Source organism: Myodes glareolus, chromosome 5 (assembly GCF_982192425.1).
Source record: "Myodes glareolus chromosome 5, mMyoGla1.1, whole genome shotgun sequence".
NCBI lineage: Eukaryota > Metazoa > Chordata > Mammalia > Rodentia > Cricetidae > Myodes > Myodes glareolus.
In genome coordinates, this window is record NC_142030.1 from 19968565 (window position 1) to 19985890 (window position 17326).

The window sequence follows — 17326 nt, forward strand, 5'->3', positions numbered from 1 at the left end:
AAGGCATATCCTAGAGCAGATATATCATGGCAACAAAAGAACCTGATTTGATCACCTATAAGATTCAAACAGCGTTGGGTTAGGAATGCTTACTATGATGGGGAAGTCTAATCCAGAACCAGCTACCCCTTTCCTTTTGAACTAGCTGGAGTGATGAAGTGGTACAACTCTGTCATTTTCTATCAGCTAATATCACTGGAGCATTTTCATGCAGTACTGATACATAGCTCACATCTTAGTTGGTTATCACAGTGAACTTTGGACAGAGGTACTTTATTAACTTCATGCTCCTGAGGACACCAAGGCCAGAGTCTGGAAGTCGTTGGCTCTTGTTGCACAGCTAGTCAACAGACAGATGGATCTGGATCTTGACAGCACACTGTACAACATACACATTTTGCTGCTGTTAGAAAGTGTATTTACAGGTATTAAACACTTGGTGCATTCCTCGATGCTGATTCAATTTCTGATTCTGTTTTTGTTTCTTTCAAGCAGAAGTCATTTTGGGAGGGTCATTTGCGTCCTTTGCTTGCTTGTTTGTTTTTATCATTATTATGTTATTCATGACACACAGAAATTATTTCTTAAAAGTGTGTTTGTAGTATTTGAGTGTGTATACATGTGCTCAAATGTGTGGGAGCACACATATGTATGTAGACATTTGGAGGTCAGGGGTTGATTTGAGATGTCTTCCTGAATTCTTCTCTCCCTTAGCTCAGGCTAGTTACCCAGTTTGATCCAAATCTCCTTTGTCTCCACTTTCTGAGCCCTGGGATTGCAGGTGAGCTGTCATACCTGCTAAGCATTTCCATGATCTGATCTCTAGTCTTTATACTTACACAGCAAGCACTTTACTCATTGAGTCACATTTCCTATCCCCAAACTTCTCTACATTTATTCTCTATACTTTATTATCATTTGCTAATCACTTTCCTTTTAAAAAAAAGTCTCTGTTTGTAGTTGGTAAAAATCAAGTAATACTTGGATTTGTTTTCTAATGTGGAAATGTTTAAAAAGAGATGAAAGCCCAAGTTATTTCTTTCACTTCCTACCTCTGCTGAGAAATTAAACCTGCTTTAGAAAGTCCTAGTTCAGTAACAGTCCATTTCTATTTGGCTTTGTTGGAGAATAAAATGTTCTCTATATGTAATTTCCCCAAATGTCTAACCTTACCTTTTCAAATGCCAATTCTAGTAGATCTTTGTGATTCAAAGGACTTCTAAAATGACCATATCTTCTCCAAGCAAACATTGCTTTTCTCAGAAGCATCCCACTGATTGCCTTTTATTTTACTAGTAGACAGATTAACTTTGTATACATTTTGGCATTTTTATTTCCTTGCGATCTGTCATCATTTTTCTTTAGACTTCCAAGACACACCTGGATAGATCCTAATTATGCTAGGAATGACACAACTGTATTTTTTCAAATTTTTTAAATTTTAATTATGTATGTATGCATATGCAGATATATACAACTATATTTGTTTTTTCTTCTAAAATACATTTTTAATTGAAATAAAATACAATTGTATCACTTTCCCACTGCCAGATGCACTCCCCCAGTCCTTCCCATTCTCCTTCTTCAAGTTGACAACCCCTTTTTCTTTGAATATTATTGTTACATAGAGCTATATTTGGTAAAAGACATCCACACAAAACCTAAGTAAAAGGATTTGACTAAAATGTACAGAATCCAGTGAGAATCATCGCAATTTTTGTTTTTTTGGTCCCAACACGTTTCAATCTTTGTAAGATGATTTGCTGTCTTCGGAAGGCTGCCGTGCTTTCTGTGGATAAGATGATTTTGAAATTGGGCTATAAATATACAACACTTCACACGGAAGAACTCAACCTTCTTTTATGTGTTATTCATCCTTTTAACATTGAAAGTGCTGTGGTTTAAAAAAAATCAAATTAGTCTGTAGAACACTCTTCTTTTAAAGACTTTGCCAATCTTCACCTCAGGGTCTGAGGTAAGGGAGGGAGGAATGCCTGGGTTTGGCTCAGCTGCTGCAGCTCCTCACACGATGGCAGTTCGGGAATGGCTTGCTCAGTGCACGCATCACTTGGCTATCCAAATGAGAAAAGAAACTAAGATGTTTTGGTTGGTGCATTGTTGAGCTTGAGCTGTGTGAGGGAGGCAAAAATCACTCCCACATAAAGATTAATTAGTGATTATTTTGCCGAGAAGCATGATGGGAGGTTGATCTTGACGAATTACTCATTGAACCCTCGTATTACTCCACTTGGACATTGCCAGTGGTCTTTCTGGGTCTTATTCAGTTGAGGTGATGCTGGGGCTTTAGGAGCAGTTGGATCATGGGAGCATGTAGCTCCATGATTGTCACTAAATAAACAAATAAACCTTGAGACCATGTCCTCTAACACTAAGATTTCTTGCTATCATTTATGCCTGTAATATCAATTCTAGCTCTTTTCATTGCACAACAGCCCACATCAAATCCTTCTGAGGTACTTTGAAAAGACAATGCAAGCATTACCATTTATTTAGAAAACTGAACAGACCTCTCATGATCACAACACAAAACACTTTGGCTCTTTCCCATGTGCTGGTATTTAACCTATTTGGGATGGACTGTATATTTGAATTTTTATTTTTCTCTCAAGCATTATTGGTTTTATAGCTTCATTTTTCCACAGTTATAAGTCAAATACAAAATTTACCCCTGATTTTTCACCTATTATTTAATAACTTCATTTTGGAAATTATATCTATAATCTCAGACTCTCTTACCATTTAACCAAAGACCTATAAGTCATTGTCTAAGCCTTGTTGGATGGCCAGACAACTTAAAGATTAAGGCAAATAGTTTGGCTTTACCTTGACCTAGGAAGTACATACTACCATGGAGGAAACTAGCTTCTACTCTTATAAAAAGCAATCCCCATCAGTAGAACTCTACCAGTTTGAAGGTATGATAAAAACTTATCAAGACCAAATTCTCTTAACCAAACATGTCTAGAGAATAATTCATGGGGGAATAAAATGAGACCATATATAGTTAAATCAAATAAAAATGGAGTCTTGTTCCTGAAGGGAAGGTAGGTGTTCACCGTTTATCTTTCTTAACAGAAAGACTTACTAAGGCCTATATGTGATAGTACTACATAAAGAAGAACTTACAAATGCCAGGGTGTGACCAACAATAGGCTGGGCTTCTGAGTAGATGCAGAGAATTAGGCCTCTGACTTTTCTGACTAAAGGCTCCCTGTGTTAACTTTCACTACATTTTTCTCAGATTCACCAAGACTTTAGCTCCAAACTGCCTTTCAGGTTTCTTTGTTTTGGTTGTTTATTGTCTTTTGCTTATTGAGTCACATAATGTCCCAGGCTTAGAGTTGGAAGGCAATTTACTCTCTTTCTACACATCTCTGATTTCCTTCCATCTGTCTGTACTCTGCAATCATCCCTGTGTGCCATAGCTTCATCTCCGTGCGTGCTAAGTGTGCTGACACTCTTTCCCAGCACACACAGTCGAAAAACAAAGTGAGCAGAAGCGACTGTAAGAAGGGGAGAAGTGAAGCCCCTGAAATTTCACGGCTCAAGGCTTGTTACCAAAGGCGTACTAGGACCCCAAACTTGAGCAAAGCTGTAGGCTATTAGTAACTGTTATGGCCCAGCTTTCCTCAGGGTTCTCTTCCGTTTGGATGTGCTGGCCAACTCAAAAGTAATGGAGGGCATGTGGAAAGGACTGCCACCATTTAGAGGAGCCAGTCTCTCTCTGTCTTGTCAGATGGAAATCTGTAGAAGTGGAGCGCCAGGGAAATACCTGGAAAATCTGTAAATCTCATTCAGTATGAAAGCAATGAAGCGTAACGGCCCTGTATATCCTGTAGCTACGATGCTCAGACATTTGCCTACCCTCATGTCTACATCTGTATGTGATTTTCACACGGATCTTGCAAGGTGTGTTTATTATCTTTACCGTCAGATGTGGGAAGTGCCATGGGTTTAAGTAACAAGATATGGGTCTTGAAAGTTTTTGTTCTTCCTATGTCCACATGAACTTTAGAGTTTTAACCAGAGTGTGTAGATACTCTGATACTTTGTGGCAAAGTTTTGGCTTTGGACAGGGAGTTCCAGTCACACACACACACACACACACACACACACACACACTCACCTTTGTACAGAAAGATTGTTCTATGCAACTGGGAAGATGTTAAAAATTTGGTGCAAGAATGTGTCGAAAGAGGATCAGACAAATGTTACACTTTTGTAATCACCACCAACACATCTGAAGGCCTTTCATGTGCTGTCTTCATTTTGCTCTGCTTTCTCGGAACAGTGGAGGCTCTCCATTTGGGAACGCTAATGGCTGCCCACGGCTACTTCTTCCCCATCTCCGATCACGTCCTCACACTCAAGGATGACGGCACCTTCTATCGCTTTCAAGTAAGTGGAAACATATATTCTTTCACAACAAACCAGAAAGCCTGGCCTGCGTGCCTGTGTGTTTTCAGACCTTTTGGAAACTATTATGGGGTTGTCTTAGACGACTTAGAAAGTAATTCGTGCTCGTGGGTAAGCATCAGAAGCAATCGTAAGATACCGGTGGGAAAAACGTGGAAGCTGAGCTGTGTAATGACTGAAATTATGCTTTAACGTAAGAAAAACTTGAGGAAAATTCATGAGGTGACTTAGTGGAATCGGAGAAAATAGGGAAGACTTCAGCTGTAAATTACACTTAGCAAGCAGGAAGTTGAGGGATATAACTTAACGTATACTCCCACCTGTGCCCCATAGTCAACTTCAGTCCAAACGAACTCTTTTATTACATAAGAAGTATTGCCGATTGGCAAGTGAGTTGTCTGTATGTAGCTAACTCTTCTTGTTTTTGAAGGGAAGTCTTTGCTGTTGCAGTATTACATCTTTATACAGTTCCAATTTTTAGAAACGTTTTTAAGACTGAAAGTTACAAGTAAAATTTAAGACTAACAAACTCATAAATTCTGAAAGAGCAATGGTTCTATGCTTACAAAACCAAAAAAATCTGTCTTTATAATCGATATAATAAATAAAATCTCCATTGTGCAAAACTAAACAACAGTAACTAAAAACAAAACAGCAAAGAAAACCTTACTCAGAAAGGAAATACTGACTATGACACTCTCTTGCTAATTATCCAATTTAAATTATTTTCATAAAATGAATGAGTTCAAAGATGGCCCTCAGTTAGTGATCATGGGTACAACTGACTGCAATTTAAATCTTGTTCTCTGTTCTTGACCTTCCCGGAAATTAGTGGGCAAAGTTTGGATGTCTTATCACGCTTGTAAGTCCTGAGTGAAGGTTACAAAGCACCACTGCACATCAAAAGTGGGAAAAAGAATTTTCGAGAGTTTTAGAACAAAGGGAGGAAGTGGGAGCAAGTGGCTCATTCATTACAGAACTATAAGACTTAGAAGAGGTTATCAAGTTCAATGTGTCTCATGTAAATCTATTAAATTATATTATTACTATTGATTATTAAATGTCGTATGTTGTAATAATCCGTCTACCTTTGCAGTGACATCTAAATGTGGTGGATTAGCAAATCTGTTTATCACTGAATCCTTTAACAGTGAAAGGAACCAAAAACAGAGTCGGAGTGAGCTGGATTCCTACTCACACAGCCTAGCAAAGTGCTTCTTTGTTTGCTCTGTTGGAACAGCTCTAAGGGTAGAAAACTCATGAAGGTTCATCGTGATCTGATTTTATTTTTTTCCATTTTCATGCTGGTTCCAAGCAGCAGAAAGTTCCTGAATTGAACTGAAATTCACCTCCTTGGAAGGAGTTTCGAAACAGGGTTAAATTCTCAGTGTCTCTGTTGAACCATGTAGATTCCAAACATCATTAAGAACCTAAAGAAGGTATAGGACATGCATTTGAGATAAACAGAACCTAGTTTAATTTAATTTAATTGATGTGATGCAATAGATATGTCTAGTACTCTTAGGACATTTTAGAAATGTGATTTTTTTTTTTAGATTTACTGTAAACTTTAAATTGTCTGGTCACTTTCTCTTTGCTAACTGGAACTGAGACCTCTCATGATTCCCTCAGGCAGCTCTCACATGCCTCTCAGGTAGTTAATACGTGGACTGTACAGCTAAAGTCTACTGAGTACTGGCTAGGGTGACTGGAGGAGGTTCTGTCAAAGCAAAGGTGGCTAGCACTGAAAAAGTGACACTCAGGAACTAAAATGTCCCAAAGTCTAGAAAAAAAATCACAGAAATATGTAATAAATAACAATCTATAAAAGTTTGTTATTATCTTATAGTGTCTATTATTATAAGTCAAACATCGTTTTCTGAGAAAAAAATCTTTCATTATTAATGAAAAATGTTGGTTTTATGGCATTTCTCTATAATATCCCAATATAAAATTCAATTTTTATAGGCATCAGATTTTTACTGAGAATATGTTAAAAGAATAAAGAGAAAATTTAAAAGGAGAGCTGAGAACAAAAAGTGTCTAATTGACCATATACCAAGAATAGATACAGTATAAAACTAGTTAATCAATATGTTTATACAAGGATAATGCGCACACGCGTGCGCGCACACACACACACACACACACACACACACAAGCCCTCTGAGAGGCTTCTCAAACAGGAGCTCTGCATGAAAAAGTCTTCAGCTGTTTCATTCCTTCATGACTTTACAGGAATCCTTGTCCAATTTAATTTCTAAGAAATCAAATCTTCAAACTTCTGTCTCCCACAGAGTTAAGTGTGATTGGAGTGGTTAAGCATGTTCCACAAACGTCTTCCCACCCCTCTTTTACTCTAGCGATTCAGTCTTTTATCTTCCAGATTCCTACTGTGATTTTGTTCATACGGGCACATTACTATTATCTTCCTTTCTTAGACTGAGGTATTTTCAAAGAAGTAGAGTCTAAGTCGAAATCCTCTGATGGTCAGAACATTCAGAAAGAAGCCATCTCCTAATGACTCCATCATTTCTCCAGAGCATCCTTTTCTACGTCTTTGAATGTCACTCTTTAGAAAGTAAAATTCAGACAGTCGGAAAATGCCCAAAATATGTTCATTGCACACAAGCAATCAGTAAAATTAGTTCATCCATATAGTCAACCCATTATGAACCTCTACAGCCACTGTGCCTCTGAGTTCATGTGCCATCCCAGTTTCAATGGGCTAGAAAAATCCTGAAAAAAATTGTCACCTTAATTATCTTAAGGGTTTTATTCCAGATCAAATTTCCTTTTATATTTCAGTTAGTGTATTTCTAGAATTTTACAGAATCAGAATTCTGGATATTGTTAATCACATTAAAGATACTATTAATTTTAAAAAAATGAACTCTGGTTTGCATCATTTAAAAGTTTACAGCAATAAATGAATGCTTTTATAAGTAAAAGTCAAAGGTTACTATCATCATGTTGAATAATGTTGAAAGTTGCATTACATAATTAACAGATCCCAGCAAATGATTCACAAATTTCAGGAATGATTCTAAACTTTGAGAACCTATGAAAATCAATAAAGAGATATGATGTGCGGAAAGAAGTCGCTGTATTTTAGCATGTTTCATTCCAAATCTTGTTGAACATAATATTCTACTTTCAGCCCTCTCTGTGGCTGAAACTAAACCTTTTGCTTGGATAATGCAGTCATACCCTTTATCCTTATGTCCATTGGTGTGAGATACTAGAAAATGAGCACCATTTCAAATCCCTGCTGTTGTTTGGTAAAACTGAAGGCTTAGAAATTGGTCAGTGCATGCAGATGAGAACCCTATAAAAATCTCTTTGCTCGCATTCTCTGGGTTTAAAATGTTTGTTATCAGGAACATAGTCTAGAGAAGCACAGAAGATAAACACAGACTATACACCTGAAAGCCTACTAAATATTTATGTGTATAACCAAGACTCCTCTTTTTTTTTTCCTTCAACAGACACCCTATTTTTGGCCATCAAATTGTTGGGAGCCAGAAAATACAGACTATGGTCAGTGCAATGATCTTTGTTTTGTCCTTAACCATTTATGTGTCGGTTTACCAAGTAAATGAATTCTGTTGCTTTTATTAATGAAAGAGGAAACCACCATTCTAGGTATGGATCAGTGATGATAACACCCAATTATGTATGCCTTCATTTGGCAAGTCACCAGGCTTGATGGCAGCTCTTCCATAGTAGAATGTGCTCCGTTAAAGAAAAGTTCCTAATTATATTGCAGTGCTGAAACAAGCCTCAACTGTTTAGGATTGGTCTTTCCTAGCATCCCATGCAGCAAGGAAGAATGATAAATGGATCCAGAGAGCCAGAGTCCTAGTTCTTCTATAGCTCAGCTATGAAGTTTACAACAAACAAGCAAACACAAAGCCCTCTGGCTCTTCACACCTCTATTTTGCCGACTACTAGAGAGGCATTTTATGATTCTAGATCAGAAGATTGTGTTAAATATGGAAAGGTCACTGGCAAGTCAAAGAAAATATAGTGATGTACAATATCAAATTTAACCCTAATAAATCAAATTCAGTGACCTTAAGACGACCCGAGCTCAATCATGAAGATTGCAAAGAAGCTCTATAAGGGAAAATTTTTGTTCCTAGAAAATGTTCATCTTCAGGCATTTTTGTATAGGTGATGCTTTTATGAAACAGGATTGGACAGATTTGAAGCGCCACGGCTACAGATGTTCATTGAAAATCGCTCACGTGCCTTGTTGTAGAAGATATTGGTGGCCCGTAGGATGTCTGACTTGCCTGCAGCATTGAGTAGCTCATAGCCTAGAAACAAAAGGAGTGTCCTACCAAAGAGTTCTTATAAATGGCCATGAAAATGCCATTCGTATGTGCAAACTGATATGTGAGTTTAAAATAATTAAATATTGTCCTTATTTGGTGGTGCTGGGTGTTATGCCAGAATGATTTCATAAAAGAGCTCACAACATTTGAGACAGATTTTTAAAGTTGGAAGAAGGAATTTATGTGGTTTCTTAGTTACTGTGATATTGCTGTGAAGACACACCATGACCAAGGCAACTTATGCAGGAAGGCATTTCTTTGGGGCTTACAGAGAGTTAGTTTATGGTCGTCATGGTAAGGAGCATGGCATCTGGCCAGAGCATGGTGCTGGAGATGTACCCTAATCCACAGGCATAGGAAGTGAGAGAGCAGGATTGGGCCTGCTGTGGGCTTTTGAAACCTCAAAGCCCATCCCCAGTGGCACACCTTGCCCATCAAGGCCACACTTCCTAATCTTTCCCAAACAGTTCTGCTAACTGGGGAACAAGCATTCAAACATGATCCTGTGGGGACCATTCTCATTCAAACCAGCACATGTGGTGATGAGACATGAAATCATTTAAGGAAGTATCTTAGTTAGGGTTTCTATTGCTTCCCTGATCAAAAGCAACTTGGGGAGCAAAGGATTTATTTCATGCACACGTCCAAATCTCAGTTTATCACTGATGAGCATGAGAGCAGGAACTGAAACAATGCTGGAGGGTCTAGAGGCCGGAGGCCACGGAGGATGCTCCTTAAGGGTTTGCTGTCTATGACTTGTGAAGTCTGCTTTCCTTTGCATATCACCCAACACCACCATCCCAGGGGGTGTAGCACCCACGATGGACTGGGCCCTCCCATGTCATTCACTAATGAAGAAGATGCTCCATAAGCTTGTCTGTATCCCAGGCTTATTGAGACATTTTCTCAGTTGAGATTCCCTCCTCTCAAATGGCTCCAACCTATGACAAGTTGGCATAAACTATCCATAATATCAAGAGAAAATAATATAATATGCAAAATCAGGAAGGCGCGTAACAATCGTTTGACTTTCTTTGGGGCGTCCCCTGGAGAAACATCTTCAGAAGGAAACTGTAGGAAAATCCACAGCAAATGGCTGAAATTACCTTTCCTAGTGGTCACTGTAGAAACGTTTTAGTAAGTTATCCCAGAGTGGCCAGGTGGTGCAGATGGTTTTCAACATACAAACAGGCAAAAAAAACTTTATACGGTGTTGTCAAACTAACAGAGAGACTAGATCATTCTGATACCTGAGTGGAAATGCCCACTTCTTCAACTGTTGTTCACAGTCCTCAGAGTTGAAATGCTTACAGAAAATGGAGAAACCACTACTGACGTGGTGGTCAGAGGTGGAGCTTTCTGTCGAATGTGGGATATATCTAGGAGCCTATCCAAAGGCTATACACCATTCTAGTAGAGGAGACACCTTCCGGAGGAAGACCTGGCTCCAGCGATTGTTATGACAAAAGGCTGGATGTATGCCCTTGAAGGAAGTGTGGCACCATTCGGAGTCTCAGGTTGCTACTTCAAAAACGAGGCTAGAGATCTTGACTTAGTGAAATGATTGGAATAATTCATATTGATATACCTAAGGAAGCTGGCATTATTCCTATTCCAAACTCACTAAACATAAACTAGTGATTTTTGTTTCTCATTATTGTTGCCTATAAATAATGCCTCTGTTCCTTGCTATAAAGAGAATTGTTTTTTTATTCATCTATTTTTTTTTTACATCATGGCTGCAGTCACTTCCCATCCTCCCCTACCAGTCCCTCTTCCCCATTTTCCCTCTCTTGCTCCTCAGTCCCCTCCTCTTCCATCTCCATTCAGGAAAGGGCAGGTCTCCTATGAGTATCAATAAAACTTGGCATATGAAGTTGCAGTAAGACTATGCAAGCGCCTCCCCATGTATTAAGGCTAGGCAGTGACCCAGTATGAGAAATAGGATCCCCAAACCCAGTAAAAGAATCAGAGATAGCCATTGTTCCTGCTGTTAGGAGTCCCACTGAAGACCAAGCCAAACAAGGGTAACATGTGCAGAGAGCCTAGGTCAGTCTTATGCAGGTTCGTTGGTTTCTGTTCATTTTCTTCAAGTCTCTATGAACCCAGGCTAGTTGATTTGCTAGCCTTCCCATGGTGTTCGTGACCCCTCTGACTCCTACACTCCTTTCCCCTCCTCCCTCGTAGGATTCCCAAACTCCACCTAATGCTTGGCTGTGGGTCTTCGTATCTGCCTACACCTTACAGAGAATTGTTATTCTTGTTGGTCCTCCTTTCCAATCTCTGTCTTCTTCATTTGAAGGTTACAGGGAATACAATTGCAGTATGTGTCTGATGACTTGGTAGTAGGCTTTTCCCCCTGGAATGCCCAAGGAAAAGCCATGTTCTCTACAATGAATCACTCCCAGAACAGGCTTCATAGCAGACATCCATCATGTCTAATGTCCTGCAGCCTTGTACTGACTTTTACTGGCACCCACATCAGAGGAGATCGTCTCCTAAACTGGTTCCCAAAGCCCCAGCCAGCCTATTTGTAAACTAAGTGGACTCATATTGTTAAATTATCCCATTTGTTTTTCCTGATGAATCATATTCTGGTTTATTTTGTAGCTGGCTTAATTACTAAACATTCACATAAGGATGTTTGGTTATCCATGGCTTGAAGCAGTACTTCTCAGACTGCCAGCCCCCAAATCATGACATGCAGACTTAATATTAGTTATGAATGCTCAGTCTTATCTTATGCTTGTCCCATTAGTTTTTATAACTTAGTTGACCCTGTTTCTCTTCATCTACATTGTGCCTTGGGGTTTTTTATCTTTCTTTCATTCTGTATGCCCTACTTTTCCTGCTTTCTCTTTGGCTGACTGGCTACTGCCTGGTTGCCTGGCCCCAGGCATCTCTTTCTCTTTCTCCCTCTTTCTCTCCTCTTCTACCCTGAGCCCTAGATTCTTCCTCCTACTTATTCTTTTTGCCCTCCAGCCCCACCTGTCCCTCTACTGCATCCTATTTACTGTTCAGCTTTTTATTAGATCAACCAGGTGCAAAGCAACACAATTTTACATTGTTAAACAAATGTAACACATCCTTATGTAGCTAAAGCAATATTCCACAGCAATGGCTTATATTCTTAAGTGCAAATAAATTGACCTATCAATTTGAATTTTTCCAGTCTTTAAGTTTCTACTGGTATTTACTTAAAATATACTCTTAAAAACCCCTCTTTAAAAGGGTATGGTTGATATGACATACTTGGGCTTTAAGGTCTAAAGGAGAGTGATTACTTAAGCTGTATTTTCTAAGAAAACTTTGTGGCATAGACGCACAAGAAGTGGTTGTATTACTTTATTAGAACTTTATTGTTTGAGATATATTCTCTCTAAATATCCTAAAATGACCTCAGATTACAATTTTCCTGCTGTAGCCCTGAATGCAGAGATTCAAAACAGACTCAGCTATGTGAAACTAAACAGAAAGTTTTAAAAGGTTTCTCTCATTTCCCTCATTTTCTTGCCATCTTGACCTTCTTTCCCATCACCAAACTTGAGCTTCTTCTATGATGTGTAGAACACAAACCTCTGTAGGTCAGCCCATGTGCAAAAGGCATGTATTCATAGCTGTCTTGGCACTATATTGATTGTTTTTAACAACTGAAATAAGCCAATATGGACCACATCTACAAGAACTCCATTCTTAGAAAATCAAGGTGGGTGAAAATATGCAAACTGTGTGTAGAAATACAAAAAGTAATCCCAATCCAAACCCATTCCAGTGTGGAGAATGTGTTTCTGTTGGTACATTTGCATCGTTCAGAGTGAAACCAGAGTGGGCTGGAGGCCAACAGACGAGGAAGCACAAGACAACTTTGGTGAGAAGCACATAGAGCCACTGCTGCCAGAGAAGCAGATACCAAAGACTGGGGCTTTGCTGGGAGCTCTGATTGTATGCATTGCACATAAAGAGTCTAGGATATAAACTTCAATGGTCAAATATCCAATGTCCAGAGAGGAGTTTTGCTTATTTGTTTGTATTTTATTTAGGCAATATCTTCATATTCCAACTTCAGATTCCCTAAAGAGTCTATTGTGTTTAGGTTTGCCTCAAATTTAAAATCCATCTGCCAGTGCTCCTGATTTTTAGGATTGTACACATATGCCACCTTGTCCAGCTAAATAGAATTTTAAGCCTTTGAAATACAACTTCCCCATAAGGACAGGAGTCCTAGTAGACTCACTTCATTTAGTCTAGCATCGTCTTTAAACTTTTGATATATTATTCATTGTGAACCTTTTCACAATATTTTTTCTTGTTTTAAATACTATATTCAAATATTGTTGACCTTGATTACTGAGAACTTTGGTTCTATGAAGTTGATGATGTATTTGGTTCTTGGACCATCTTTGATGACATGCATGATCTTGTGAATGAGTATGGCAACTAATGTCTGAACTGAAAAATCTAGGACTGTATAGCTAAAAGGAAAACAATGAAGATTTAGTGTGGAAAGGCCATGATGTAGAGAGGAGGGACTTTCTGGTTTGCTTCTGAAGTCAACACGTGACACTTGCAGAAAGAAACATTGAATTATCCCATAAGGTCCTTCTATCAACAAAAACTGTTCCAAAGCTTACATTGCTGTTACCTGAGAAGACAATGATTTGTGTATCAGTAATATTCAGCGAAGTTCCGTCATTTTCCTAGGATACTGTGTAGGTTTTCAAGCCTGCACAGACAGATTAATCAACTATGTAAGACTAAGTTCTACTTGCCAAAACCATGCTAAAGACATAAGGAAGAGCTAAGGCATTTTTCTTAGAGAGTAGTAAGGGGCCAACCCCACCAAAGCATTCTTCTTGACACAGCGAGGCAACAATGCTGACTTAATTACTGCTTTGCATTAAGCAATAAGTCTCCCTTAAGGAACGGGTGTAAAACTGATCAGCGACCATTGGTAGAAAGTGTACTGTGTTCAAACATTTGTGTTGTGAGAAAGAAACAACTGGAAAGTTATGTATTAGTATAAAAGAACTTCAAATCAGCAGATAAGCAAATTTGAATTGATATAAACCTTCATAACTGTGGAACAAATCTTGAATAGCTAATAACAATGTGTGATATACACTAGTATATTAATAATTCTATTATCTATAGTATTGAGATGCTGAGTGAGCAAGATGTTGGGGAAAGGGAAATAATTCTGTTTTTTAAAATTGGAAATACTTATTCTTGATTTATCATATTGCAATGCTTTCAAATAGTTTTATCCAATCACTAAAAATTTCAGTTTATTCAATGTGATATTAACTGATATAATAATAATATAATTATACAATAATTCTCATTTTTAAAGTACATTGACAGGGCATCCACCATTCTGCTTTACCCTCCTCACTAGAATCTCTCAATCCGTGGCCATTTGCTTTTAATATCCATCAATGTTATGTGTGCTGAGAAAACCAGGTGTTAGTAGTTGCCAAAAATACATTCTAGTGAGTAGATTTAAAAAATTAACAGATTTCAGTCACTACTGATCCAATGGATTTTAAAAAGATAATAGTAGGGTGTTATTCTTTTAAGTATAAAGATACAGATGGATTAAAAGTAAAGTAATGGATAAATATGTCATGTTATAGTAAATGAAATAAATCTTCAGTAGATATCTTTGTCACTGTTATATTGCTGTGAAGAGACACCATTACCCAGGCACTCTTACAAAAGAGAAATTTAACTGGTGATTTCTTACTGTTTCAGAGGTTTATTACGTCATTGTCATGTGGGTAGCATGGCAGCACTCATGGTGCTGGGGCAGAAGCCAAGAGTTACATCCTGATCGCAGGACAAGAGAGGGAGAAAGAGAGAACTGGGCATAGCATGAGCTTTGGAAATGTCAAAACCCACCCCCCACTGACATACCTCCCTCAACAAGACCATGCCTCCTAATCCTTCTCAAATAATGTTACCCCCTGATGGCCAAGCATTCAAATATGTAAGCCTATAGGAACCATTTTTAATCAAATCACCACAATAGACAAGTTATTTTCAGACAAAGTGGAAGAATAGGTAAAGCACAGAGGATTTCTAGGGCAGCAAAACTGTCTTTATGACAGGGCTGTCTCTCTGAGCAAGTACATCTCTGGCATCTTTTCTCTTCCTAGAAAGACACCAGTCATCTTAGATTAGGGGCCCACTCTTTGAACCGCATTTTATATTAATTGTTCCTGTAGTGACCTTGCCTCCCATTAAGTCAAATTCTGAGATTACTGGGATGTAGAACATCGGGACATTTATTTGAGAAAGGCTCCAATTCAGCTAAGACAGAGTCTATCATTGATTTCAGCAAATGCTTAGTCTTTGCCTAAAAATATTTTTGTTTTTCTCTTCTCTGTGGGTCATTGCATATGTTTAGATTGTTGATAAGTTTATTCTCTTGACTTTGCTTCAACTTGGTAGAAGTTTTGATTATTGGTTTGAAGCTCACTGATTTATAAGTTCAGTCCTGTCTAGTCTACTGATAAACCCATAAAATGTATAATTTAAAAATTTCTATTCGTGTTTTTTCTCATCACAGTATCCACATTACTCCTGCTCCACCCTCTCCCTACTCCAACTCTTCCTGTTTCTCTCCTTTTTCTTTCTTGGGCTTCCCTAGAAGCTCCTTCTTCTTAAAGCAGGTCTAACGTGTCATTCTCTCAGTCACATTCCCCTCTTGTCATGTAAGTGACAACTGGTAAGGTTCAGGGAAAGAAGCTACAATGTGCAAGCTTTGTGATTAGAACTCAGACACATAGTGACATAGTGACGCAGGCAAGTGACCTTCGCAACTGTGATCTGGGCTTTTCAAATTCCTTTGCACTTAAGTGGACTAAGAAAAATATAGTGGGGAGGGCTTGGCATCTTCTCCCTATACCCTAGTGCTTATATCAGACCTTGTTAAAGGCAGAATGCTCTGGGTGTGTTTCAGAATGCTGGCGTTTGCCTCATTTTGTGTACAGTGTGAGTGGATTTTTCTTTTTTCCTGACCTCAAAGAAGACTTGAGTCTCATATTTGTCTGCAAGGGGCCTCTGGCTCTTAGAGTTGCAGCTTGTAGCATGTATATTCCTGACTTTGAGATAACATCCCCCCAAGTGGCCATTTTAAGTCACAATTCTATAGACAGTCTTATCTGTCTCTCCAAAAACAGGGCTGATGATTTGTCTTCTGACACTGACCCTTGAGTAAGACAAAAGCTGGTTCACCCTTGTTCATCTTTTTGCTGTGAGGTTAAATGGGAGTGATGACTTTGAGGCTTCCTTCCTGTCAGACACAGTGTTTGCAGAATTTTCTAGAGAAGATGACAAATATGACGAAGCATTTTGTGCTTTTTTTTTTCCTTGTTTCTACTTTTCATTTCAGCATGCGGCTGCTCCCTAATGTCTGAGAGTACAGCAAGTTGGTCATGTTTCTTTCTCCATATTCTCTTCTCTGACTGAGGTTAGAAATGCTCTCGAATTCAACCATGACCACCAAGAAGACTATCATTGCTTAAACAATGTGTAGAAGTGCATCTTCTGGATAAAATACAAATAAAACAATTTTCAAGGAATAAATGTTGAAGAAGGAAAAGAAAGCTTTATTTACTATACAAAGTGGCTAACCAGATTTTCAGCTCCTAAAGTTGAGAGAACACACTTAAGACACAAGAGTGATGAGAGCAGGCAGCGTCCTACTAAAGCAGACTAGTGTCTGTGCCTTTCCTGGGACGAGGAAGAGATCTTCCCGGGTCTTCCTTGTGTTTCTTCCGTGGTCTGCTGTTTCCAAGTATGTGGTTGGTAAATGTCCTGAGCTTAGCAGAAGAACCCTATTTTACAATTCTAGAACATTCCTCAGTGAGCAATAGGTCCATGGACGATGATATCCCAAAAACTAACATGGCAAATATGAAAGACATACTATGCAGACGGAGGAGCCACATCTTCTGATCTCATGCCAATCATCGTCAAATATCATGACTCAAATGCAGAGTTAGTGTTTACAATAAAAGTAGCTTTCAAATAACCTAGATAACTTAAAAATCATTGATTTTGAAAAATATAATAGGGTAATCTTCTGATTTGTAGACTTCTACATATATCTTCATAAAAAATAAAATCTTTAATTGTTGCATTAATTTTGCATGTTATAAGAGGTAATATTAGCACTATAATTCATTTTATAAAATAAATATCCGTCATGAGCAAATAAACTATGCTTAAATATGAAAAATGTAACAAGTTACCTCCTTAAAAAGAAAATCAAGATTAGTTTTATAAAAGTAAAAGCTTACTCATTATCAAGATATTTATTAAAAGGAAGTAAATATTAATGAAATCTGAAGAATTGAAATTATACTTGTAAATTCTTAACAGAAGCTTTTGATATTTTACAGAACTTCTCAATGAAAATTTCAAGTGTTAAGAGCAGAAAATTTCGGTTGTTAAACAGTCTCTCTAGATTTTAGGGTTTTATTTTTCAAATATTTAGGCACTTGTTTACAGTCTTATTTCAATATCTATGTGTAAGACTATCTATA

At 38.1% G+C, this 17326-nt stretch overlaps 1 protein-coding gene across 4 annotated transcripts in view; it reads left to right on the forward strand.

Moving 5' to 3' along the window:
* The window catches only part of Rgs7 (regulator of G protein signaling 7), a 389011-nt gene that overhangs the window by 298561 nt on the left and 73124 nt on the right, over positions 1–17326 (forward strand). For all 4 annotated transcript variants that reach the window (XM_085687669.2, XM_085687671.2, XM_085687672.2 and 1 more), the window contains exons 5-6: positions 4313–4419; positions 7926–7977. In XM_085687669.2, coding sequence (XP_085543795.1) covers positions 4313–4419; positions 7926–7977 — 159 coding nt within the window. The remainder of the gene's footprint in view (positions 1–4312; positions 4420–7925; positions 7978–17326) is intronic.